General features: G+C 55.2%; 1 protein-coding gene across 1 annotated transcript in view; it reads left to right on the top strand.

Annotated features, from left to right (window-relative positions):
- The window catches only part of DYSF (dysferlin), a 91,352-nt gene extending 67,636 nt beyond the window's left edge, over positions 1-23,716 (top strand). Inside the window, exons 51-56 of the mRNA XM_054172414.1 lie at positions 1,454-1,595; positions 11,533-11,632; positions 12,425-12,603; positions 13,432-13,541; positions 14,401-14,548; positions 23,450-23,716. Coding sequence (XP_054028389.1) covers positions 1,454-1,595; positions 11,533-11,632; positions 12,425-12,603; positions 13,432-13,541; positions 14,401-14,548; positions 23,450-23,488 — 718 coding nt within the window. The 3' untranslated portion in view covers positions 23,489-23,716. The remainder of the gene's footprint in view (positions 1-1,453; positions 1,596-11,532; positions 11,633-12,424; positions 12,604-13,431; positions 13,542-14,400; positions 14,549-23,449) is intronic.
- The last annotated feature ends 355 nt before the right edge of the window (positions 23,717-24,071 follow it).

Genomic DNA, 24,071 nt, shown 5'->3' with positions numbered 1-24,071 from the left:
AAAACCCTCTTCCTTGCAATTGAAGCGCAAAACAATCGAGCAGGATAATTGCTTTCATTAGAGAGTCCCTGGGAACCTTCTGGCTCTCCTCCAGGAGGGCTCTAAAGACACAAATGGATGCATTTGCATGCTTTGTTTTGTTGATTGCTGAAGGTTGGGAGGAGGGGTAAAAAAAATGTCTTGGACAGGGAAAGAGAAACCAGGCAGAGAGAGAGGGGAAAAAACCCAACCCAACCCCAACCTCGCAGTTGCAAAACTCCCAGCTGGACAAAAAGGACTTAGGGAAAGTTTTCAGTTCGCCCTTGGGCTGCTTGTGGGGTGATCAGGACGAGGTTTCTCAGACCAGGAGAGGAGCTGTGAGCAGCAGGGCAGAGCTGGAGGCCCGTAGCTCACAGTATCGCAGCACATTAGGGGTTGGAAGGGACCTCCAGAGATCATCGAGGCCAACCCCCCTGCCAAAGCAGGATCGCCCCAGGGTAGTCTGCAGAGGAATGCATCCAGACACATCCAGATGCATCCAGCGTTCAGCAGGGTCAGGACTGGGTCTAGTCTTGCTTGGTATCTTCACCAACAACCTGGGTGAAGGGACACAGTGAACCCTCGGTGTGCTGATGGTACCGAGCTGGGAGGAGTGGCTGACACCCAGTCAGGCTGTGCTGCCAGCCAGTGAGACCTGGGCTGGGTGAGAGGAGCCCCAGGAAGGTCAACGAGGGCAAGTGTAGGGTCCTGGGCATGGGGAGGAATAATACAATGGCCAGGAACTCATCTGGGCAAGCTGCTGTGAGTGACCCTGCTTTAGCTGGAGAGTTGGACCAGATGATGCCCAGAGGTCCATTGCAACCCCCACCACACTGGGACTCTGTCACTGAGCTTGTGAGGAGCTGTCTTTGAGGAGAGTGGCTGGAGATCACCCTGGCCACTCTGGGGTTTCCCTGGAGAAGAACTTCTTGGCCATTTAGGACTTGCAAGTAATGTCTTTGGGAAATCAATAAAGGAGGTGGGGAGGGAAATGGTCCTTTGGTGCTTCAGCCTGGTTGCCTCTTCAACAGGACAGTCTTTAGAGATGAACTGCAGTGTCAGCTGGCTGGTTTGGCTGCAAAGGTTAAGGCACCTCTCACCAAGGCACATTAGAAAGTGATGTGTTCTTAGAGATGGGCAAATGACAACTTGAGGACAGGGCTTAAAGTAATCTTGAGTCTTTAAGACATCCATGACGCTCAGGAGAGGGAGAAGAAGAGGTTGCAGAGCTTCTCAGCCTGCTACCACCAGCACTGGCTCAACTCCCAGAGGCTGTTGCATTCCCTGTCGAGGCTCCTGTGGACTTCAGGTTATCCCTAGAGACAGCAGCCGCAGGGATGAAAGACATTTTATTGCCTGCTCGTGGCCCCTGTGATGCTGAGTGAGCTCCAAGGTCCTTGATGGGTTTCCCACGCAATGCTTTTGCTTTCTGCAGCTGGCTGGTTGGCCATGAGGAGAACAAGCAGAAGACAGATGTGCACTACAGGTCCATGGGAGGAGAGGGCAACTTCAACTGGAGGTTCATCTTCCCCTTTGACTATCTCCCTGCTGAGCAGATGTGTTACATCTCAAAAAAGGTGAGTGTCCCTGGGCAGATGTTTCTACCTTCTCAGCACAGCTCTGGGCTGGAGTTGTGCTTCATGAGCTACACAACTGCAGCACGAGTGGAGCTCTGCAAGGCTCAGCTTTGGCTCTGTGCTAACTGAAAGTCATCCACACCTGGGAGCAGTGGCTGGCACCCCTCTGTGTGCCTGAGCATCAGCTGGGATCAGCATTGGTGTGGGTATGGGAAGGAAAGGTTTGATCTTGAATGTGTCCAGAGAAGGGCAAGGAGGCTGGGGAGAGGTCTGGAGCACAGCCCTGTGAGGAGAGGCTGAGGGAGCTGGGGTTGCTTAGCCTGCAGAAGAGGAGGCTCAGGAGAGATCTTATTGCTCTCTCCAGCTCCCTGAAGGGAGGCTGTAGCCAGCTGGGGGTTGGCCTCTTCTCCCAGGCAACCAGCACCAGAACAAGAGGACACAGTCTCAAGCTGTGCCAGGGGAGGTTTAAGCTGGAGGTGAGGAGAAAGTTCTTCCCAGCAAGAGAGATTGGCCACTGGAATGTGCTGCCCAGGGAGGTGGTGGAGTCCCCATCCCTGGAGGGGTTCAAGAGGGGATTGGATGTGGCACTTGGAGCCATGGTTTGGTTGTCAGGAGCTGTTGGGTGACAGCTTGGACTTGATGAGCTCTGAGGCCTTTTCCAGCTTTATTGATTCTATGATTCTATATGATTTGGGTTGAAGGGTGAAGTGGATGTGATTTGTAACCCCCCATTCATTCCTACCTCTCCTTCTGGTGTTCCTTAGATAAGTCAGGGCAATGTGATGATCAGGTGCAGACTGGGAGCTGCACAGAGAGTGAGAAACAGGGATGGAGCTGGGCTGCATAGATGGGGAAACCCTGGTGGCAGTTGGATTGGCTCTCATGGAATGTTTCAGGGGAGAGAGATCCAGTCACTTGCATTTCCTGCTCATCACCTGGAGATGAAGAAGAGCATTGTTGGATCTGTGTGGGCAGCAGGGACAGCCTCACCTTCTGAGACCTGGTCCTGTTTTGTGGCAGCTTCCTCTTTCTTTGTGCTGCCACCCAAGGAACAAGGGACAGGACAAGAGGGAACAGGCTCAGGTTGCACCAGAGGAGGTTTAGGGTGGATGTGAGGAACAGTTCCTTCATGGATCTGGAGAAGAAGCCTCCTGAGGAGCAGCTGGGGGTTGTTTAGCCTGGAGAAAAGGAGGCTCAGGGAAGACCTTCTGGCTCTACAACTCCCTGAAAGGGAGGAGGTTGGAGCCAGGTGGGGGTTGGTCTCTTCTCCCAAGGAACAAGCAATAGGACAACTGGAAACTAGGTTTAGGTTGGACATGAGGAGCCAGGGGAGGTTTAGGCTGGGCATGAGGAACAATTTCTTCCCCAGAAGAGTTGCCAAGGGCTGGCCCAGGCTGCCCAGGGCAGTGGTGGAGTCCCCATCCCTGGAGGGGTTTCAAAGCCCTGTCTGTGTGGTGCTGGGGGCCACGGTTTGGTGGTAACTTGGCAGTGCTGGGCTAAGGGTTGGACTCCATCATCTTCAAGGTCTCCTCCAACCCAAATCATTCTGTTACTCCATCAATGCTCAACCCCCTTCAGCCATCCAGCCCCGAGCCTTCATCCCTGGCTGTGTTTGAGTGGCAAGACCTGGTGGCAGTGGCACCCTCTGCATCCAGTGGAGGCTCCCCAGGCTCCCCCAGCCCAGCTTATGGCACGGGGCCAGCAAGCTCCCGGCGCAGCCTGGCCTGGAGCTGCTGCTTTGGGGAGGGGGGGTTGGGGGGAAGATCCCCAGCAAGCTCTCCACCCCTTGAGCCAAACAATCCCTGCAAGGAGGCCCTGGCTCCCAAATGAATGGCTGGGCAGTTAAAAGTGAGTGACAGGATCATAGCTGTACCCATTTCACGCTTCATGTTAAACAAATCAGAAGTACAGTGTGTACTACATCCAATTATCCCCCCCACATCCCTCCCCCCCCTTGGAAAAAGCAAAGACCCCCCCTCCCCCATAAAGCCTTTAAGCAAATACATCCCACTGTGCTGATATTGATTCTCCTCTGACCACATGTCTGCCAACACTGTATCAGAAAATAAACAGCTTGTAAAAGCTCTCTGTAAAGGCAAAGAAAATAATGAATGAGAAGCTGTGCCTTGTGTTTGGGGGGCTGGGGCTGGGGGGGGACACACATTCCACTCTGGCAAGGTTTGATCTGGCCATGTGCTGTTTGAACTCCAGGTTCATTACTGCTGCTGTAAAAAAAAGAAAGAGGACAACAACACAAAAAAAAAAAAAGACAAAAGAAAAAAAGCAAAGCCCCTGTGCCCAACTTGAAAAGCAGGCCATGGAAAGGAGGGGGAAAAAAAAAACCAAGCCAAGAGAAGGGGAATTGAAATCACAAAGCTCTCAGATGGCAACCCCTGAGCTGCTCAAAGCCACCTGCGGCAGGCCCCGGCTGCTGCTGGCCCCGGGAGGGAGGGAGGCTGGCTGGGGGGTAGGGGAGGTGGGAAAGCAGCTTTCAGGTTGCTCTCCTTTGTTTGCTCCCCTTTCATAGAATCCCAGAATTGATTGTCAGGGTTGGAAAGGGCCTCAGGGATCAGCCAGTTCCACTTCCCCTGCCAGGGACACCTCACACCACAGCAGGTTGCTCACAGCCACCTCCAGCCTGGCTGCAAACACCTCCAGGCAGGAGGCTTCCACCACCTCCCTGGGCAGCCTGTGCCAGGCTCTCACCACCCTCATGGGCAACAACTTCTTCCTCACATCCAATCTGAATCTCCCCATTTCTAGTTTTGCTCCATCCCCCCCAGTCCTATCCCTCCCTGACACCCTCAAAAGTCCCTCCCCAGCTTTCTTGGAGCCCCCTGCAGATCCTGGAAGGCCACAATTAGGTCTCCTGGGAGCCTTCTCCTTTCCAGCCTGCACAACCCCAACTCCTTCAGTTTGTCCTCAGAGCAGCTCCAGCCCTCTGCTCCTCCTTGTGGCCCTTCTCTGGACACCTTCCAGCACCTCCAGATCCTTCCTGTACTAGGGGCTCCTCCTTCCAAGCTGGAGCTCCCTTTGGCATTGCAGGATGGACCTCAAGATTAGGTCAGCCCCAAGCCAGGCTGCAAATATTGCCTCCAAAAGCAAGGATGCCCTTGGCCACCAGGGTCTCTGTGAGGTTTGCAACATCCCAGCCTGGGGAGGGTTGAAAGGGACCTCTAGGGTTCATCTGCTCTGGCAGAGGGGTTGGACTTGGTGATCTTTGAAGGTCCTTTCCAACCCCTAACATCCTATGATCTGGGACAGGCTGCCCAGGGGGGGTTGTGGAGTCTTCTTTGGAGGTATTTAAAAGCCACCTGGATGCTTTCTTGTGTAATGTACTCCATGTGATCCTGCTCTGGCCAGAGGGCTTGGACTGGATGATCTTTTGAGGTCCCTTCCAGCCCCTCACCTTCTGTGATTTTGTGTTCCAGTCCAAGCCCCTGCTAAAGCTGGGTCACCCAGAGCAGGTTGCCTGGGGTCACAATGTCCAGGCAGGCTTCAAAGGTGACCAGAGAAGGAGACTCCACATCCTCTCTGGGCAGCCTGCTGCAGGGCTCCAGCACCCTCACAGCAACAGTGTGGGCAGCAGGAGCAGGGCAGTGATTGTCCCCCTGCAGTGGGTGCTGGTGAGGCTGCACCCCAAATCCTGGGCTCATTCTTGGGCCCATCACTCCAAGAAGGACATTGAGGTGCTGGAGGAGGGCAATGCAGCTGGTGAAGGGTGGTGTGAGGAGCAGTTGGAGGGACTGGGGTGGTTCAGCCTGGAGGCTGAGGGGAGACCTTCTGGCTCTCTCCAGCTCCCTGAAAAGAGCTTGGAGCCAGCTGGGAGGCATTTTCTTCTCCCAAGGAACAAGTGATAGGACAAGAGGAAGTGGCCTCAAGTTGTGCCAGGGGAGGTCTAGGTTGGACATGAGGAACAGTTTCTCCCCCATGGGCTGGGCCTGAAGTGATGGATCTTGGCTGGGATATACCAGGAGGCAGTTGATCTCTTCCCCAAAAGACAGGACAAGAGGAAACACCCTCAAGTTGTGCCTGGGGAGATTTAGGATGGAGGAACAATTTCTTACCCTTGGGGGTTGTCAAGGCTGCCCAGAGCAGTGATGGAGTCCCCATCCCTGAAGGGAATGAAAATCTATGTGGATGTGGTGCTGAGGGCCATGGTTCAGTGGTGCCCTGGCAGTGCTGGGTGGAAGGGTTGGACTTGATGATCATAAAGGTCTCTTCCAGCCCAAACAATGCTGTGGTTCTGTGTTGGAATGCTGCTGTTTGCCAGCCCAGGGTAGCAGTGGAGGTTCAGCACCCCTGAGCTCCCCCTAAGCAGGGGAGAAGCAGACAGGTCCAGCTCCCAGATGAGCACAACGCTTCGCTGCCAAGCAGCAGAGAGGGAAGAGCAGATGCCTGCAGGGTTTAAACTTTAAACCCCCAGGTCTGAGCCTGGCAGGTCTTGACTCTTGCAGACAATGTTATCAGATGGTCATGGTACAACCAGAACCTGTGGAGATAGGCTGGCTGTGGCTCAGGTTTCCCTGGGCACCCAGTCAGAGAGGCCCTCCCCGCTGTCCTCCACATCTCACAGGCACTGGGGAGGTGGAAAAGGCATGAAATTGATTTTGACATGTTGAGCTCCAAGTGCCAGTTTCTGTGGTAGCTTCATCTTGCTGCCAAGTCTGAATGCTAGCTGTCCTGCAGGGCAGAGCAAGCTGGACACTGAATGCCTGAGCAAATGCCATCTGCACGAACCAGAGCCAGGGGAGAGTTGCGAGAGCCTCTCAGGAAACAAGTCAGAAGCTGCTTTGGTGTTTGAGACCTGCAAGCAAACCACTAAGCTGGAGCTTCCAAGGCCTGGCTGGGCTGTTCATCTAGCATCTGAGAAGTGTTGAGCACAAGAGAGTGAAGAGAGTGAGTGTGGAAGTGGTGGTGGAGGGCTCTGATCCCTGCCAGGCCAGGGGCAGACGCCAGGCCAAGGAATGTAGCTGTTGCCTCCAGACTTGTTCTGCTACTAGGCTGCAGTGTTAGGTGTCAGCAACAACAAAAATGCTGTAGGGATGCCAGAACACAGAATGACCTGGCCTGCAGAGACCAAAAAGGCACTGCAAGAGGATCCATCCCTCTGCTGCAGGAGAAACTGCGAGCAACTGCCTGGCTGCTTCAGTGGGAAGGGATGGGATGGGATGGGATGGGATGGGATGGGATGGGATGGGATGGGATGGGATGGGATGGAATAGAATGGAATGGAATGGAAGGGAATAGAATAGAATGGAATGGAATGCAATGGAATAGAATGGAATGGAATGGAATGGAATGGAATAGAATAGAATAGAATAGAATAGAATAGAATAGAATAGAATAGAATAGACAAGACAAGACAAGGCTGGAAAAGACCTTTGAGATCATCCAGTCCAACCTATCATCCAGCACCATCTAACCATCTAAACCATGGCACCAAGTGCCTCAGCCAGGCTCTCCCTAACCTCCTCCAGTGATGGTGACTCCACCACCTCCCTGGGCAGCACATCCCAATGGCCAATCTCTCTTGCTGGGAAGAATTCCTTCCTAACATCCATCCTAAACCTCCCCTGGCACAGCTTGAGACTGTGTCCTCTTGTTCTGGTGCTGCTTGCCTGGGAGAAGAGACCAACCCCCACCTGGCTACAACCTCCCTTCAGGTAGTTGTAGACAGCAAGATCTCCCCTGAGCCTCCTCTTCTCCAGGCTAAGCAACCCCAGCTCCCTCAGCCTCTTCTCACAGGGCTGTGCTGCAGACCCCTCCCCAGAGGAGGGAGAGGCAAGTGAGGCCAGCAGAAGGCAAGTGAGGCCAGCAGAAGGGCAATCAGGAGTGGTCTCCACTGTCTGCTTGCTGTGGCTACATGAAGTATCCCCAGGAGAGGAGGTTCAGGGAAGCATTTTCTCAACAGCTGGAAAGGTTGCCCTGCAGGACAGCTTGTGCTGCCTCCTCTGGGAGAAGAGTCTGTTCCTGGCTGAGCTCCAAGGCAGCCTCCTGCATGGCTGGGGCTCCCTCATTGCTGAGGGAGGAGGGACCCTGATGCTCTCCATATCGCTCTCCAGGGGCAATGCTGAACGAGGCCAGGCTTGCTTGGGCACCACCAGGCTGGAGCTTCACTGCCTCCCCAAAGCCACAGGCTGCTCCTTTATTTGTATTGCACAGCACACAAGCCAGGAGTGCAGCCCTGTCAGCACCTCCCTGGTGACAGCAGCTCCTTTGCTTTCCTGCCTCCCCTGCTGCATTATGCACGGCCAGGAAATATTCACCGGCCGGCCTCCCCTCTCCCCCTGCTGCAAACCAACCCCAGCCTCCCCTCCCCCCTCCAACCCAACCCCCCCAAACCCAACCCAATAACCCAAGCCTCTTCCCCCTCCTGGCTTGCAGAGGGCTGGGGGATCCATTTCTTGCCGTGGGTTGTTTTTATAGCGAGCTTCTGCGGCGAGGTTTAATCACGGAGGCCAATTTCACACCGCCTTGAAAGGGACCCCATAAACCCCAGCTCAGCATCACATTCCTGCTTCCCCAGCCCTGCTCTGCCATGGCTTCGTGGGGCTCAGAGGAGGAAAGCTCCTCCACCAGCCAAACCACATTTACAGCCTTTTTCCACAAGAAAGGCCAAGGCTGCAGAGGCTGTGCTGCTGTGCAGGCTTCAGCCTGCCACCTGGACAGGGACAAACCTCCCTGCAGGCAGCCTCCGTCAGGCAGGGAGTCCCCAGCATGCCAGTGGTCCTGGGGGGGTGCTGCAGTGAGCTTGACCAGGGTTTGGTTTGCTTGGAGCATGGGTGAGTCCGTGGGCATTGCAGAATGGGAGGAAGGGAAGGTAGGAGCCCCAGATGCTGTGTTTGGCAGCAGCTGGTGGCTGAAAAGCTGGACATGAGCTGCCAGCGTGCTCCCACGGCCCAGGGCCAGCTGTGTCCTGAGCTGCAGCCCCAGCAGCGTGGGCAGCAGGTGGAGGGAGGGGATTCTGCCCCTCTGCTCTGCTCTGCTGTGACCTCTGCTGTGTCCTCGGCACAGCACAGACAGGGACCTGTGGGAGCAGGGCCAGAGGAGGCAACGGCAATGCTGGCAGGGCTGGAAGCCCTCTGCTGTGAGGCCAGGCTGAGAGAGCTGGGGATGTTCAGCTTGGAGAAGAGAAGGCTCCAGGGAGACCTTATTAGTGAGCTCAGCCAGCACCTCAGATGGGGAAGGAACTCACCAAGAGGAGGGGGCCTGCAGCAGCAGCTCAGAGACTGGGGGCAGTAATTTGGGTCTCTAAGCAGCCTGCTCCTTCTCCTGGTTCCTGCCCTTTCCTCATGAGGGCATTCATGGGATGAGGTCCTCCAGCAGGCAGGACCTTTGTCAGAGAGCAGAGCTGCCAACACCTCAGCTGCCTTGCAGGAAGGCTCCATATGCACAGAGCTTTGCTCACATCCAGTTTCAGGTGGATGGAGTAGTGCCAAGAGCAGGCCAGCAGGTGCTTGGAGAGCTTCTCCTACTCCAGCAGCCACATAGTGATGCTCTTGGAGCGTGGACAGGTCTGATGGATGCAGCTGTGGTACAATCAGCCTCTGAGCTAGGGACAGTTGTCACTGTAGGATGTGTTTCAACCTCTTCCATGCTGAGCATGATGATAGAATTGGTTTGGTTGGAGGACAGCATTCAGACCATGGAGTCCAGCTGTTAATTAATGGCAAGGGGCAATTGGAAGGAGCCTGTGGTGCAGGCTGTGGTGCAGGCTGTGGGAGATGAGTTCCCTGCATCTCACAGACCCTAGGTGAAACCTTCCCACACATGGAGGGGAATTATAGAATCCTAGAACCAATAAGGTTGGCAAAGACCTCAGAGGTCATCCAGCCCAACCTATCACCCAGCACCATCCAATCACCTAAACCATGGCTCCAAGTGCCTCAGCCAGGCTCTTCCTAAACACCTCCAGGGATGGGGACTCCACCCCCTCCCTGGGCAGCACATTCCCATGGCCAATCTCTCTTGGCTTCAGACTAGAGCAGAGCAGGTTTAGATTGGATGTTAGGAACAGGTTCTGCACCATGAGGGAGGTGGAACACCGGAACAGGTTGCCCAGGTTGGTGGTTGGGGCTGCATCCCTGGAGGTGATGCTGGCCAGGGCTCTGGGCAGCCTGATCTAGTGGAGGATGTCCCTGCTGAGTGCAGAGGGGCTTGGACTGGATGGGCTCTGGAGGTCCCTTCCATGCCAGACCGTCCTGTGATTCCCTGACCCCATGATTCTCTGGAGAGCTCCTCTGGCTGGGGTTTTCTTCAAGGCCTGGGTGCATGATTCCTGGGGGCCTCCTCCTCTGCATGACTGACAGCCCTCCTGCAGCCCCCCCCCCAATGCATGGGGAAGGGAACAACCACCACAAGCACTTTCCCTTTTTAGCAGTTTTAATTTAAAATGACTTATTAGCTGGGAAAACATGATCCCATCCCCCCCACCCCCCCTCCACCCCTGGAGAAACAGCCATGTGTGGAGGATGGGGGGGGGGGAGGGAGCTGGAAGTTTCCATTGCCTCTGTTTGATTTTTTTTGTGTGCTAGATTCAGACCCATTTAAAAGAGCATAAATAAAATGCTCCATCACCAAAAAGCTGGAAGTGTGCCCCCTCCCCTCTCCCTCTCCCCCCCTCCCAAAAGCAAGGCCAGCACCAGAGCTCAAGTGAAACACAACCATCCAGGGAGAGCTCTTGAAGTGGAAAGTGCCTCCAGTGGGGGTTGCAGTGTCCCCAGCCTCCCTGCCTTGGGTATTTATGTCCTGGGGGGGGGGTGTGACACATTCTTTTTTCCCCCTCCTTTTTTTTGGGGGGTGTGGGTTTGGTTTGGCTTTTTCCAGTTGACTCTTGCCCCATCCAATGCCTCAGAGCCTTGGAGCCAGCGGGGTGGATTTATGGCCCTGCCTCTGCGTCGTCAACAGCCCTGACGTTTCCTGCTTTTAATTAAGGCTGCTGCCCTGCTGCTGCCCATGCTGCCCCCCTCAGGACACACCTCTGAGCCCCTGCTGTCAGCAGATCCTGGGCCTGGCTCTGCTGCCTTCTTGCAAGCCTCGCTCAGAGCCAGGAATAACAAGACCTCACCTGTGTGAGTCTCTGCCTCCTCACGCATCTCACTCCTGCCTCCCAGGCAGCCTGGGGGGTCCCCAGGCTGGGGTGAGAGCTCTGCTGAGACTTGCTGGGGTGCTTGGTGCCATGGGTTAGTTGTTTAGGTGGGTTGGATTGGTTGGTGGGTTGGATGTGATGATCTTGAAGGTCTCTTCCAACATGGTTTATTCTATGTATTCTGTATTGCTGCTTGCAACCACATGAAGGCAAATTTGGTGCTGTGGGCATGGCTCCACCATGTGTTACATTGTGATGTGAGTGCGAGCTCATTGTCAGGGTGAAATGGGATTGGAATCCTCTGAGTTACAGAACACAGAATTAACCAGGCTGGAAGAGACCTTTCAGATCATCAAGTCCAACCTAGCACCCAGCACCATCTGATCAACTAAACCATGGCACCAAGTGCCTCAGCCAGGCTCTTCCTAACCACCTCCAGGGATGGTGACTCCATCACCTCCCTGGGAAGCACATTCCCATGGCCAATCTCTCTTTCTGTGGGCAATTTCTTCCTCACCTCCAGCCTGAACCTCCCCTGGCACAGCTTGAGGCTGTGTCCTCTTGTTCTGGTGCTGGGTGCCTGGGAGAAGAGACAAACCCCCACCTGGCTACAACCTCCCTTCAGGGAGCTGGAGAGAGCAAGAAGGTCTCCCCTGAGCCTCCTCTTCTCAATTTGTTCCCCATGGCTGCAGTGCTTCTGGGGAGTCTTGGTCTGGCTGTTCAGAAAGCAGTGTGGTGAGGACAGGCTGAGGGAGCTGGGGCTGGGCAGCCTGGAGAAGGGAAGGCTCTGGGGAGACCTAATAGCCACCTTCCAGTACCTTGATGTCTTTTCTGCTGTGATCCTAGGAGCACTTCTGGAGCTTGGACAAGACAGAAAACAAGATTCCACCCCAGCTGATCTTCCAGATTTGGGACAATGACAAGTTCTCTTTTGATGACTATTTAGGTAAGTCTGGAGAGGCTTCTGACTCCATCTCTGCTGATGCAGACCAGAGGGGAATCATTGCTGGATCCTTTCAGGAGATGGAGAAAGTGTCATTAGCCTGGGCAAGGAAGCTGATGGAGGGTCTGGAGCACAAGCCTTGTGAGGAGCAGCTGAGGGAGCTGGGGTTGTTCAGCCTGGAGGAAAGGAAGCTCAGGAGAGACCTTCTCACTCTCTACAGCTCCCTGAAAGGAGGCTGGAACAAGATGGGACTGGGTCTCTTCTTGCAAGGAACAAGCAACAGAGTGAGAGGAAATAGCCTCAGATTGCACCAGAAGAGGCTTAGGTTGGACATGAGGAACATTTCCTTCATGGAAAGGGTTGCCAAGCTGTGGCCCAGGCTGCCCAGGGCAGTGGTGGAGTTGCCATCCCTGGAGGGGTTTAAGATCTGTGTAGCTGTGGTGCACCATGGCTCAGTGGTGCCCTGGCAGTGCTGGGCTAAGGGTTGGACTTGGTGGTTGTAAAGGTCTTTTCCAACCTCAGCAATTCCATGATTCCATGACACTGTAGAGGGATTTCATGGCTCAGGTCTTCCTGAGCACAGAGGTGATGGCAATTGCTCCTTCCTAGGGAGAGCCAGTGACCACAGTTAGTGCTGTGCTTGAACCTGGGCCTGCTCCCCTTGGTGCTGTGTGGACATCTGCCAGAGCTCCCTGAGCTCAGGAGGATGCCACAAGGAGCATCTCTTCTGGGAGTGAGTCTCTGAAGGACCTGTTCCACCGAGGTGTCTTAACCAGGAGTGTTCTTCCCTCCCAGGCTCCATTCAGATGGATCTCAACAAGATGCCTAAGCCTGCCAAGACAGCTGAGAAGTGCTCCCTGGAGCTGGTAGATGAAACTCTGTCTTCCAGTCGCTTTGTGTCCCTCTTTGAGCAGAAAACTGTCAAGGGCTGGTGGCCCTGTGTGGCTGAGGAGAATCAAAAGAGGGTCCTGGCGGTAAGGGTCACCTGGGGAGCTTGCTCCAAGCACTGGGGAGGGACCTGGCCTGGGCCAAGCACATGCAGGATGCAATGGGCAGGGCCAGGGATGGATCTTGGGCTGCAGCATTTCCACTTGGCTGGTTTCCAAGCTTCCAAATGCCTCAGGAGAAATTCCTTCTCCTGCAGGACTTCTGCTGTGGGTGTTTTGGACATGCCATAGAATCATAGAGCTCTCAGGGTTGGAAGGGACCTCAAGGCTCAGCCAGTCCCAGCCCCCCTGCCATAGGCAGGGACATCTCACACTACAGCAGGTTGCTCACAGCCACTTCCAGCCTGGCCTTAAAACCCTCCAGGGATGAGGCTTCCACCACCAAATTTGACTCTTTGCCACCCAGTTTGACTCTGTGCCACATCTGTTCTGGGTGATGTGGTGGTGTGAGAAGAGCAAGGGTGAGGTTCCAGCTGTCTGATGCATTTAAATGTGCCTGGGCTTCTCTACATGGCTTGGGTGACTTCAGTAGGGGTAAGGGAGTCCAGAGAGTGAATTAAGTCATTCAGCCAAAGACTCCTGAGTTGGTTGCCTAAACTAGGGTGACAGTGACATCTGAGGTGTCTTGGAGTGTCTGCTAAGAACATTGCAGTGGGCAGATGAGGGCCCTGTGTCAAATCCACTCTTACAGGGTTCCTCCTGGCCCTGGCTTGCACTCCAAGTGCTTTTCCTTTCCCCAGGCAGCATTTTCCCTCAAACATTTACTCCTCAACTCTCCTTTTATTCTATTTTTCCCTTGCTGGGGGCCTTTTTTCCCCCTCCCTTTTTAACTCTGCTTTGGTTTCACCCACACAGGGCAAACTGGAGATGACTCTGGAAATCGTGGCAGAGCAGGAGCACGAAGAGCGGCCGGCTGGCATGGGTCGAGATGAGCCCAACATGAACCCCAGGCTGGAGGACCCCAAGTAAGGGCATCTGGAATGGAAAAGTAACCAGCAAGGGCCCAGGCCTGCCATCTGCCATGGGCTTGTCCCATGCAGGCTCCATTTCTGCCTGGTTGGAGCTTAGACTGTATGGCCTGGATCAGCACTAGTGTGGCCAGCAGGAGCAGGGAGGTCGTTGGGCCCTGTGCTCAGCGCTGGTCAGGCTACACCTTGAGCCCTGTGTCCAGTTCTGGGCCCCTCAGCTCAGGAAGGATGTTGAGATGCTGGAAGGTGTCCAGAGAAGGGCAACAAAGCTGGGGAGGGGTCTGGAGCACAGCCCTGTGAGGAGAGGCTGAGGGAGCTGGGGTTGCTTAGCCTGGAGAAGAGGAGGCTCAGGGGAGACCTTCTTGCTCTCTCCAACTCCCTGAAGGGGGGTTGTAGCCAGGTGGGGCTTGGTCTCTTCTCCCAGGCACCCAGCACCAGAACAAGAGGACACAGTCTCAAGCTGTGCCAGGGGAGGTTCAGGCTGGATGTTAGGAAGGAGTTCTTCCCAGCAAGAGAGATTGGCCATGGGAATGTGCTGCCCAGGGAGGTGGTGGAGTCACCATCCCTGGAGGTGGTTAAGAACAGCCTGGCTGAGGCACTTGGTGCCATGGTTGAGTTGATCAGATGGTGCTGGGTGCTAGGCTGGACTTGATGATCTGAAAGGTCTCTTCCAGCCTGGTTAATTCTGTGTTGTGTAAGCTCAGTCTATCCAGGGTGGCTGGGAGGCTGGGCTGCACCACCCAGGCGGGCGCTGGCCGTGGCCTGCCCGGAGGGATGCAGGTTAGCAGGGCTGTGCTCACGTGGTGGGGATCCAGGGGGGTGAAACTGCAGTGACCTCAGCTCTGCTTGTCTGCAGGCGCCCAGAAACCTCCTTCCTGTGGTTCACCTCCCCATACAAGACCCTGAAGTACATCCTGTGGCGTCGGTACAAGTGGCTGCTGCTCCTGGCCCTTCTGCTCTTCATCCTGCTGCTCTTCCTGGGAGTCTTCATCTACGCCTTCCCGGTACGGGGCTCTGGGAGGGCACAGCCAGGCTCAGCAGGGGCACAGCTCTTCAGGCGGCTCTCTGTGGCTGCTCCTCTGCTGTGCTGACAGGGATGGGCCCAGGGCTTCCATGCTGCTCCCTGAGGAAGAACCTGGGTGACCATCATAGGGGTTGGAAAGGACCTCTGAGCTTTAACTTGGGTCAGAGCATCCAGGAGCTGCTGTGGGATACCAGGAAGGAGCTCATCTGGAGGGAAGCTGTGCCAGGGGAGCTTTAGGTTGGATATTGAAGGTCTCTTCCAACCTGGTTTATTCTTCTCTTCTCTTCTCTTCTCTTCTCTTCTCTTCTCTTCTCTTCTCTTCTCTTCTCTTCTCTTCTCGTCTCGTCTCGTCTCGTCTCGTCTCGTCTCGTCTCGTCTCGTCTCGTCTCTTCTCTTCTCTTCTCTTCTCTTCTCTTCTCTTCTCTTCTCTTCTCTTCTCTTCTCTTCTCTTCTCTTCTCTTCTCTTCTCTTCTCTTCTCTTCTCTTCTCTTCTCTTCTCTTCTCTTCTCTATGAGGAAGCACTTCCTCATGAAAGGGGAATTAGACCCTGGGATGGGCTGCCCAGGGAGGTGCTGGAGTCCCCATCACTGGAAGTGTTTAAGGAAAGATTGGATGTGGCCCCTGGTGGCCATGGTTGAGCTGACACAATGGTGTTAGGTCCTAGGCTGGGCTTGATGATCTCAGAGGTCTTTTCCAGCCTCAATAATTCAGTGATTCTATGTTAGGGGTTGGAAGGGACCTCTGGAGAGCTTCCAGTCCAGCCCTCCATCAGAGCAGGACATAGAATCCAGCACAGGTCACACAGGAGCACATCCAGATGGGGTCTTGAAAGTCTCCAGAGCAGGAGACTCCACAACCTCTCCGGGCAGCCTGCTCCAGAGCTGCACAGACAGCAGGTGGAGGGAGGGGATTGTGCCTCTCTGCTCTGCAGGGCTGGGGCCAGCTCTGGAGTCCTCAGCACAAACAGGGACCTGTTGGAGTGTGGCCAGAGGAGGCCACAGCAGTGCTGGAAGGGTTGGAAGCCCTCTGCTGTGAGGCCAGGCTGAGAGAGTTGGAGGTGTTCAGCATGGAGAAGAGAAGGCTCTAAGGAGAACCACTTACAGCCTTTCAGTGCATGGAGTGAGGTTGGACCAGGTGATCCTCGAGGTCCTTCCCAACCTGCTGTGATGCTGTGCTCTTGGATATGGTACAGGAGGGTCCTTGCAGGTGGGGTCTGTGCCCTGGGCACCAGCACAGATGTCTGAGGGACCTCAAGTATCCTCTCCAGCGTTTGCATGGAGCCCATGGGGCTGCAGTGGGGCACACACCTAAGGCTTAGCATCACTTGTGGGTGCTTGAGTGGGGCCAGAGGAGGCCACAGCAATGATCTGAGGGCTGGGACCTCTCTGCTGTGAGGCCAGGCTGAGGGAGTTGGGGCTGTTCAGCCTGGGGAAGAGGAGGCTCTAAGGAGAGCCACTGACAGTGCATAAAGAGGGCAGGCAGAAAGCTGGGGACAGACTTCTGAGCAGGGCCTGCTGTGGCAGGACAAGAGGTGATGCTTTGAAACTAAAAGAGGGAGATTCAGAGTAGAAGTAAGACTTTTTTGATGCTGAGGGTGGTGAACCCTAGACTGCCCAGAGAGGTGGCAGGTACTCCATCCCTGGAAAGCCTCCAGGTCAGCTTGTTTGGAGCTCTGAGCGACCTGCTCTGGTTGCAGATGTCCCTGCCGGCTGCAGGGGGCTTGGAACTAGATCACCTTTGAAGGTGCCTTCAAGCTCCAACCATTCTGTGCTGGCTCTTGCTGGGAAGGTGCCCAGCAGCCCAAGCAGAGCTGCTTCACAGGGGCTGAGCATGGCCTGGGATTGTTTAAAGGATGCTGGGAGTCCCCAGGCAGCGGGGCAGCCACCTCTCCCCTTCTCGAGGCTTGGAGCCCATTCTGCCCCAGCAGTGGCTGCAGGGAGGGGAAGGTTTTCACCTCATCACTCAGGGCAGCAGCTTTCCCTTGCCTGGCTGTCAGTTCCACTGGCAAAACCTGATAAATAAATCTCAGAGCCCTGGCCTTCCAGTTTGGCTTAGGATGGGGTTTTGTATCCTCCTCTGTTTCTGCAGCCCTGGAATAATTCATGCTGGCTCTTAGATGCCTTCCCCCTCCTCCCAGACTGATAAGGAAAATGACTCACCTCTCTCTTTCCAGCACCTAACAAATTCTGCTCCTTCCATGTGATTATTAGATATATATAGAGAGAGATATTTGCTGTAAAAGAACCCATTGGGGTCATTCCTGACTCCACATGAGAGAAGGGGGCTGCCTCTCACAGCTGGCTTTGTGTGCTCTCAGTGTGCAGCTGAGAAGTGTGGTGTGGAATTTCCCCTCCCCATTGTAATCACTTTCAGATGATTTGCAGTTGTTCTCAAAGAGCACAAAAGAAGGGGGGGGGGGGGGGGGGGAAAGAGGCTGGGATATCACAGGGGCATGGAGTCACAGGGGCATGGAGCCACAGGGGCATGGAATCACAGGGGCATGGAGCCACAGGGGCATGGAGCCACAGGAGCATGGAGTCACAGGGGCATGGAGCCACAGGAGCATGGAGTCACAGGGGCATGGAGCCACAGGGGCATGGTCACAGGAGCATGGAGACACAGGGGCATGGAGACACAGGGGCATGGAGACACAGGGGCATGGAGTCACAGGAGCATGGAGACACAGGGGCATGGAACCACAGGGGCATGGAGTCACAGGGGCATGGAACCACAGGGGCATGGAGTCACAGGGGCATGGAGACACAGGGGCATGGAGTCACAGGGGCATGGAGACACAGGGGCATGGAGTCACAGGAGCATTTTGGTTGCAAGATACCTGTAAGATCACAGAGTCCAACCCTTGACCCAGCACTGCCAGGTCACCACCCAACCATGCCCCTCAGCACCACATCCACACAGCTTTGAAACCCCTCCAGCAGCCTTGATGGGAGCCCCACAATGAGGTGACCCTCCAGAACCCCACAGAGAAGCATTGTGGTTGGAAGAGATCTTTAAGCTCATGGAGTCCAACCCTTAAACCCAGCACTGCCAGGGCACCACTGAACCATGGCCCTCAGCACCACAGCTCCAAGGCTTTGAAACCACTCCAGGGATGGGGACTTCATCACTGTCCTGGGCAGCCTGGGCCAGGCACTGACAACCCTTTTGGGGAAGTAATTGCTCCTCATGTCCAACCTAAACCTCCCCTGGTGCAACTTGAGGCCATTTCCTCTCATCCTATCACCTCATCCTTAGGAGAAGAGACCAAGCCCCACCTGGCTCCAGTCTCCTTTCAGGGAGCTGTAGGGAGCCAGAAGGTCTCCCCTCAGCCTCCTTTTCAGCAGGCTGGACAACCCCAGCTCTTTACAAGGCTTTGGCTCTCCTCATCCTTTTATCCTTGTATCCCTAGGAAGGGCTGGGACCTCTCTGCTGGCAAAATGATTCCAGAGGTGCTAGGTGACATGAAGAGGGCAAGTGCAGAGCTGTGCTGTGCTGCCTCCTCCTTGTTCTGTACTCTGAGCCACCCCTGGAGACTCCACCTTCATATCAAGCAGGAGATCCCAAACCTTTCCAACCAAGCACTCAGAGTTTCCCTTGGAGATGCAAGTGGCTTTGCATTCATTCCTGTGGTGTCCTATGAAAACAAGGCTGTGAGGAGAGAAACACCACCACAAAAAGCTCCCAGGCTATAAATACTGCCCTGCACCCATCCCTGCCTGGGCTGGTTCCCTGTTTTTCCTAGGGAGATGTTGTTGGAGTTCAGCCCCTGTTGGGTCAGGGCAATTCTCAGCTGTGTTGTGAAAAGCTCAGGCCACATTTCATGGCATCTTTGTCAGCTGCCCTGTCCTTGGCCAGCTGCCCCTAGATTTTTGAGGTCACTGCTTCTGTATCTGCTCAGAGGTTTCAGTTCCTCTCCCATTTCAGCAGGCACTGGGTTTGACAGTTGGTGCTGGAGGATGCCCCTGGTGTCCTGACCTTTGGCAGGGCTCAGCATTACCTCCCCCTGCTTCAGTGCAGGGCAAGCCAATCCCTCCTCACTTCTGCTCTGCTTCCTGTGCCAGGAGCACCAGCAGGCCCTGTTTAAAATCAGGACCCTGCTGCCTGCAATCTTCCTGGAATCATGGAATCATGGACTTGTTTGGGTTGGAAGGGACCTTTAAAGGTCATCTAGTGCAACCCTCCTGCAGTGAGCAGGGACACCTGCCACTAGGGCAGGTTGATCTTGCTGCTGCAGTTGCAGTTTGGAGGTCAATACTGTGCTGTGTGTCCTGCACCTCTCATCCTGGGCAAAGGGCTGAGAGATGGGAGGGGAACCTGAAAGGAAGCCTATTGTGGTACATGGACCATCAGTCCATGCAGGCAGAGGGCAAGGAAGAGGGACAGAAGGGTGCTGAGGGCTTCATATGGAAGTGAAGTTGCTCTTTTCCTGCTTCTGTTGCCCTTCTGCTTGTGGCTTTGCCTGAAAGGCTTCACCCTAGCCTGCAGCCTTTGGGCACCTCCACTGGGAGCTCTGGGATCTCCCAGCCACTGCTGGCTCTAGCACAGGAGCACTGAGAGGTGCCTGCAGTCTGAATATCCCTGTCTGCAGATGGATCAGCTTTCCATGCAGCCTGAACTTCACCACCTTAGCCAGCCCTGCCTGGGTCACCCTCCACCCCAGACAGACAGGAAGCTCCCCTGAAAACCAGCCCAGGACATTTTCCTTGCCTCTTAGTACAATCCTGTTTCCCCTGCAGTGCTGAAAGCTTCCAACCACAGTCCCAGCTCTGTGGTCAGGGGAGCTGGAGAGCAAGAGCCAATGTCCCATTTGAAAGCTTTGTGCTTCCACCCAAAGCAGTGAAGGGCTGTCAGTGGCTCCTGACACACCATCACAGGCTCCCAGCATGGCTGGGGTTGGAAGGGACCTCTGGAATCATCCACTCCAACCCCTGCCCTGCTCAAGCAGGGCACCCACAGCAGCTTGCCCAGGAGCACAATGGCCAGGGAGGTTGGAAGCTCTCCACAGGAGACTCCACAGCCTCTCTGGGCAGCCTGAGACAGGGCTCCAGCAGCCTCACACCAAAGAATTTTCTCCTCCTGTTCAGGTGGAACCTCCTGGGTTCCAGTTTGTGCCCACTGCCCCTTGTGCTGTCACTGGGCACTGCTGAGAAGAGACTGGCCCCAGCCTCTTGTCCTCTGCCCTTTAGCTTTTGCTGAGCATTGCTCAGCTCCCCTCTGGGGCTGCTCAACAGCCCCAGGGCTCTCAGCCTTTCCTTGTAAGATCAGTGCCCAAACCCAGCAGCTCCTCAAAGCTCAGCCTGCCCAGTGAGAGAAGAGGCCAGTGTCTCAGCCTGACCTCACAGCAGAGGGCTTCCAGCTCTTGGATCATTTCTGTGGCCCTTCCTATTCCTCCTCTCAGATCCTCTTCAAAGTCTCTTTCCCAGGAGAGCTTTGTACACCCAGCAGCAGCTGCTGCAGTGGGATCTGAGGTCCCTAGAAGGAGCAGAGGGAGACCTAAAGAATCATGGAATCAATAAGGTTGGCAAAGGCCTCAGAGCTCATCAAGTCCAAGCTGTCACCCAGCACCTCCTGACAACTCAACCATGGCTCCAAGTGCCACATCCAATCCCCTCTTGAACACCTCCAGTGATGGTGACTCCACCACCTCCCTGGGCAGCACATCCCAATGGCCAATCTCTCTTGCTGGGAAGAACTTTCTCCTCACCTCCAGCCTAAACCTCCCCTGGCACAGCTTGAGACTGTGTCCTCTTGTTCTGGTGCTGCTTGCCTGGCAGAAGAGCCCAACCCCCACCTGGCTCCAGTCTCCCTTCAGGGAGTTGTAGAGAGCAATGAGGTCTCCCTGAGCCTCCTCTTCTGCAGGCTGAGCAGAAGGCTCTGGAAGCTCTTCCTGATGCCATGGGGATGTTGCCCAGGGTCTGTGGGGAGCTGGGAGTGTGGCACTCTGGGTGCCTGGGGCAGTCAGCCAGCAGCAGCAGAGCTCTTTAGCTAGCAGCTTGTTCTGGTTGGTGAAAGGCCACTTGCAACTGAAAGAGCCTTTTGCTTTTGGGTGGAAAACTCTGAGGGGTTGGAAGTTTCCATCCCAAGCTGGCTGGCCTGGCCAAAATGGGGGAAAATCTGCCAGTCTGAGCTGCTTCAGTTTCACTTGGGCTCTTCCACCCAGTCTGTGTCAGGTTACTCCCTGCTTTGCCTTAGCTTCCTTTGCAGTGTGGTTGTCAGCTGTGGTCTGTACAAGCTGGGCTGCTGGGAACAGCATTCCCCAGGGACTTCCTATAGGATGGTCCTCAAATTTAACTTGACAACAGAGGACTCCTTCAAATGAGAGCTGAAAGCTGAATGAGATGCAGTGGCTGGATGCTGAAGGCAGAGGGACTAGGGCAGTGGAAATAGGATGCTGATTTGTGAGTGGGAGGCTGATTAACCCCTGGAACCGTTTGCCAGAGGCTGTGGGGAGTTCATCACTGCTTGAGGGGTCCCCTGGATGCCTTTCTACAAGATGTGCTCCTGTCCACCAGTACCCATGGGCCTTTTGGGGAAGGTTCAGTGGCTGGTGGAAGTGGCTCCCCAGTTCAGGAGAGAGAGGGAGCTGCTGGAGAGAGCACAGGGGAGGCTGCAAAGCTGCTGAGGGGCCTGGAGCAGCTCTGGGAGGAGCAAAGGCTGAGAGCCCTGGGGCTGAGAGCCTGCAGAAGAGCAGCCCCAGAGGGGAGCTGAGCAATGCTCAGCAAGAGCTGAAGGGCAGGGGGCAAGAGGCTGGGGCCAGACTCTTGTCAGTGATGCCCAAGGACAGGACAAGGAGCAGTGGCCACAAACTGGAAGCCAGAAGGTTCCATCTGAACAGGAGGAGAAACCTCTTTGGTGTGAGGCTGCTGGAGCCCTGTCCCAGGCTGCCCAGAGAGGCTGTGGAGTCTCCCTCTGCAGAGAGCTTCCAAACCCCTCTGGCCATTGTGCTCCTGGGCAAGCTGCTGTGAGTGCCCTGCTTGAGCAGAGTCTGGATGGATGATTCCAGAGGTCCCTTCCCACCTCCACCATGCTGGGAGCCTGTGATTCATCCAATATTGCCATAGCTGAGGAGCTCTCTGCCTTCTGCTATGAAAATGGTTGAGTGAAAGCCTTGAGCTAGAGATGACATCAGAAGAAAAGGCTCCAAATGTCCAGCCTGGCTTTCTCCATGCACAGTGTGGCAGGGAACAGGGTGGTGAAGCTGTCTCCCTGAAGCAATGATTCTTGTCAAGAGCTGAGGGAAAGCTTCCCTCCACTTCCAGCTGGAGCCAGCCCTGCTCTGCAGCACCACGGACACCTTGCCTACCTCCTTCTGAAGCTGTGTCTGTGTTCTGGGAGCCCAGGGTTGCTTCCATGCCCAGCAGCTGTCATTGCAGCTGGCTCCCCGTGCTGCTGGGTCATCCTGCTTGGCTTCCAGCACTCTGTTAGCAGCAGCCCAGAGCAGCACAGCAAACCTGCTGGCCCTCCAGAGCACATCCCCAAAGCAGAGCACGGAGCAGGCTGTGGGAGGGGAGAGCTGGGTCATTAAGTGGGAGGTTGTGTGTGGCTGGAGGCTTTTCTAATGACTGCTGGTCAAGTGCCCTGAGCTTGCCTGCTGGATTTATGGCTCTGGTACAAATGCTCTGCTGGCAGCCTGCCTGCTGATTCACTGCACAGTGTGATTTATCAGGATGCCTTTGGGCAGGCTTGACTTCTGCTGTGTGGCTTTGGGGTTTGTTGGGTTCCCTCCTCCCTCCCTCCTCCTCTCCTGCTCCTCCAAAGCTCTTGTTGGTCACCAGCACTTTGTTTACTGAGTTGGGTTTTCTTTTCTTGCTCTTTCTGTGTGTTTTTCTTGGTGTTTTTTTTTGCCAAGGGGCAGACTGGTGGAACATCCTGTCCCAATTGAACTGGGACTTCCACGCTGCCTAGGATGTGGTTGTTGGGCTTTGAGCCCCAGAATCCATCCCAGCCTGGTGGGGGAGTTGGAAGGGACCATGGTTTAGTAATGATCTGGCAGTGCTGGGTTAATGGTTGGACTCAGTGATCACAGGAGAGGCTGAGGGAGCTGGGGTTGTCCAGCCTGGAGGAGAGGAGACTCAGAGGGGAACTTATCACTCTCTGCAGCTACCTGAAGGGAAGTTGTAGTCAGGTGGGGGTCAGGCTCTTCTCCCAGGCAACCTGGGACAAGAGGAAAGAGCATGGCCTGAAGCTCAGCCAGGGGAGGTTTAGGTTGGATGTTAGGCAGCAATTCCTCATGGAGAGGGGAATTAGACCCTGGGATGGGCTGCCCAGGGAGGTGCTGGAGTTGCCATCACTGGAGGTGTTTAAGGAGAGGTTGGATGTGGCTCTTGGTTGAGTGGTTCAGCTGATGCAGTGGTGTTGGGTCCCAGGCTGGGCTTGATGATCTCAGAGGTCTTTTCCTGTGATTCTTTGTTAGGGGTTGGAAGGGACCCCTGGAGAGCTTCCAGTTCAACCCCCTGCCAGAGCAGGACATAGAATCCAGCTCAGGTCACACAGCAACACATCCAGATGGGGCTTGAAAGTCTCCAGAGCAGGAGACTCCACAACCTCTCTGGGCAGCCTGCTCCAGGGCTCTGTGACTCTCAGAGTGAAGAAGTTCCTCCTCATACTGAGGTGGAACCTCCTGTGCTGCAGTTTCCATCCATTGCCCCTTGGCCTATCCCAATGATCTTGAAGGTCTCTTCCAGCCAAAGTAGTTCCCTGGTCCTACCCTCCATGGGGGTGGTGATGTGATCCTGGCTTGCTTGGCTCTGCAGGCTGGCAGTTTGGTCATCATGCCTGCCCTCAATGTAGTTCTCTGCCATGCCCCCAGATCTCCCTTGCCACCCTTCTGTACCTGCTTTAACCTCCCCTTTCCTCTGCCTCTCTTTCCCCACCTCTCCAGAACTACGCTGCCATGAAGCTGGTGAAACCTTTCAACTGAAGCTGTGCTGCAGGAGGTCTGCAAGGTCCAGTGCCTGCCTGGGGGTGTTGCAAGAGAGGCTGCAGCTCCCTGTGGGATCCCACCAGCAGCTGGAGGAGGAGGAGGAACAGCCTCACCCCCTGAGATACACCTGGCAGAGCAGGCAGAGTCCCACCCACAGCACTCACCTTGGAGGCAGCCCAGAATGGATTCCCTCCCCCAGATGTTTCTTGGTTTACTCATTTTCTCTCTCTCTCTCCCCCCTTTTTCCCCCCTCTTTTTCCCCCCTTCTCTTTACATGAAGCTGCTCTGATCTGTCAAGCTTGAATAACTGGTTCAAAACCAAAGAGGGTGGAGATGAAGAGAACCTTTCCACGAGCTGCTGGAGGGGTCAGCAGAGGAGCCACCAGCTGCTGGAGTGGGCAGCAAGTGCCACCCCAAACCTCTCAGGTCCTGAGCAGCCTTTTCTTTGCACTCTGCACAGGCCTCACTTGCCCTTTTGCTGTGCTGCAGTGTTTATTGTCTGGTTTCTCTGCCTCTGAAGTCTGCAGGAGCCACACAATGTGCTGCCTGGGCTGACACTTTGCCTCTCCAGAGAGCAAAG

Source organism: Dryobates pubescens, chromosome 23 (assembly GCF_014839835.1).
Source record: "Dryobates pubescens isolate bDryPub1 chromosome 23, bDryPub1.pri, whole genome shotgun sequence".
NCBI classification, from domain to species: domain Eukaryota; kingdom Metazoa; phylum Chordata; class Aves; order Piciformes; family Picidae; genus Dryobates; species Dryobates pubescens.
This window is presented reverse-complemented; position numbering and strand designations above follow the sequence as displayed.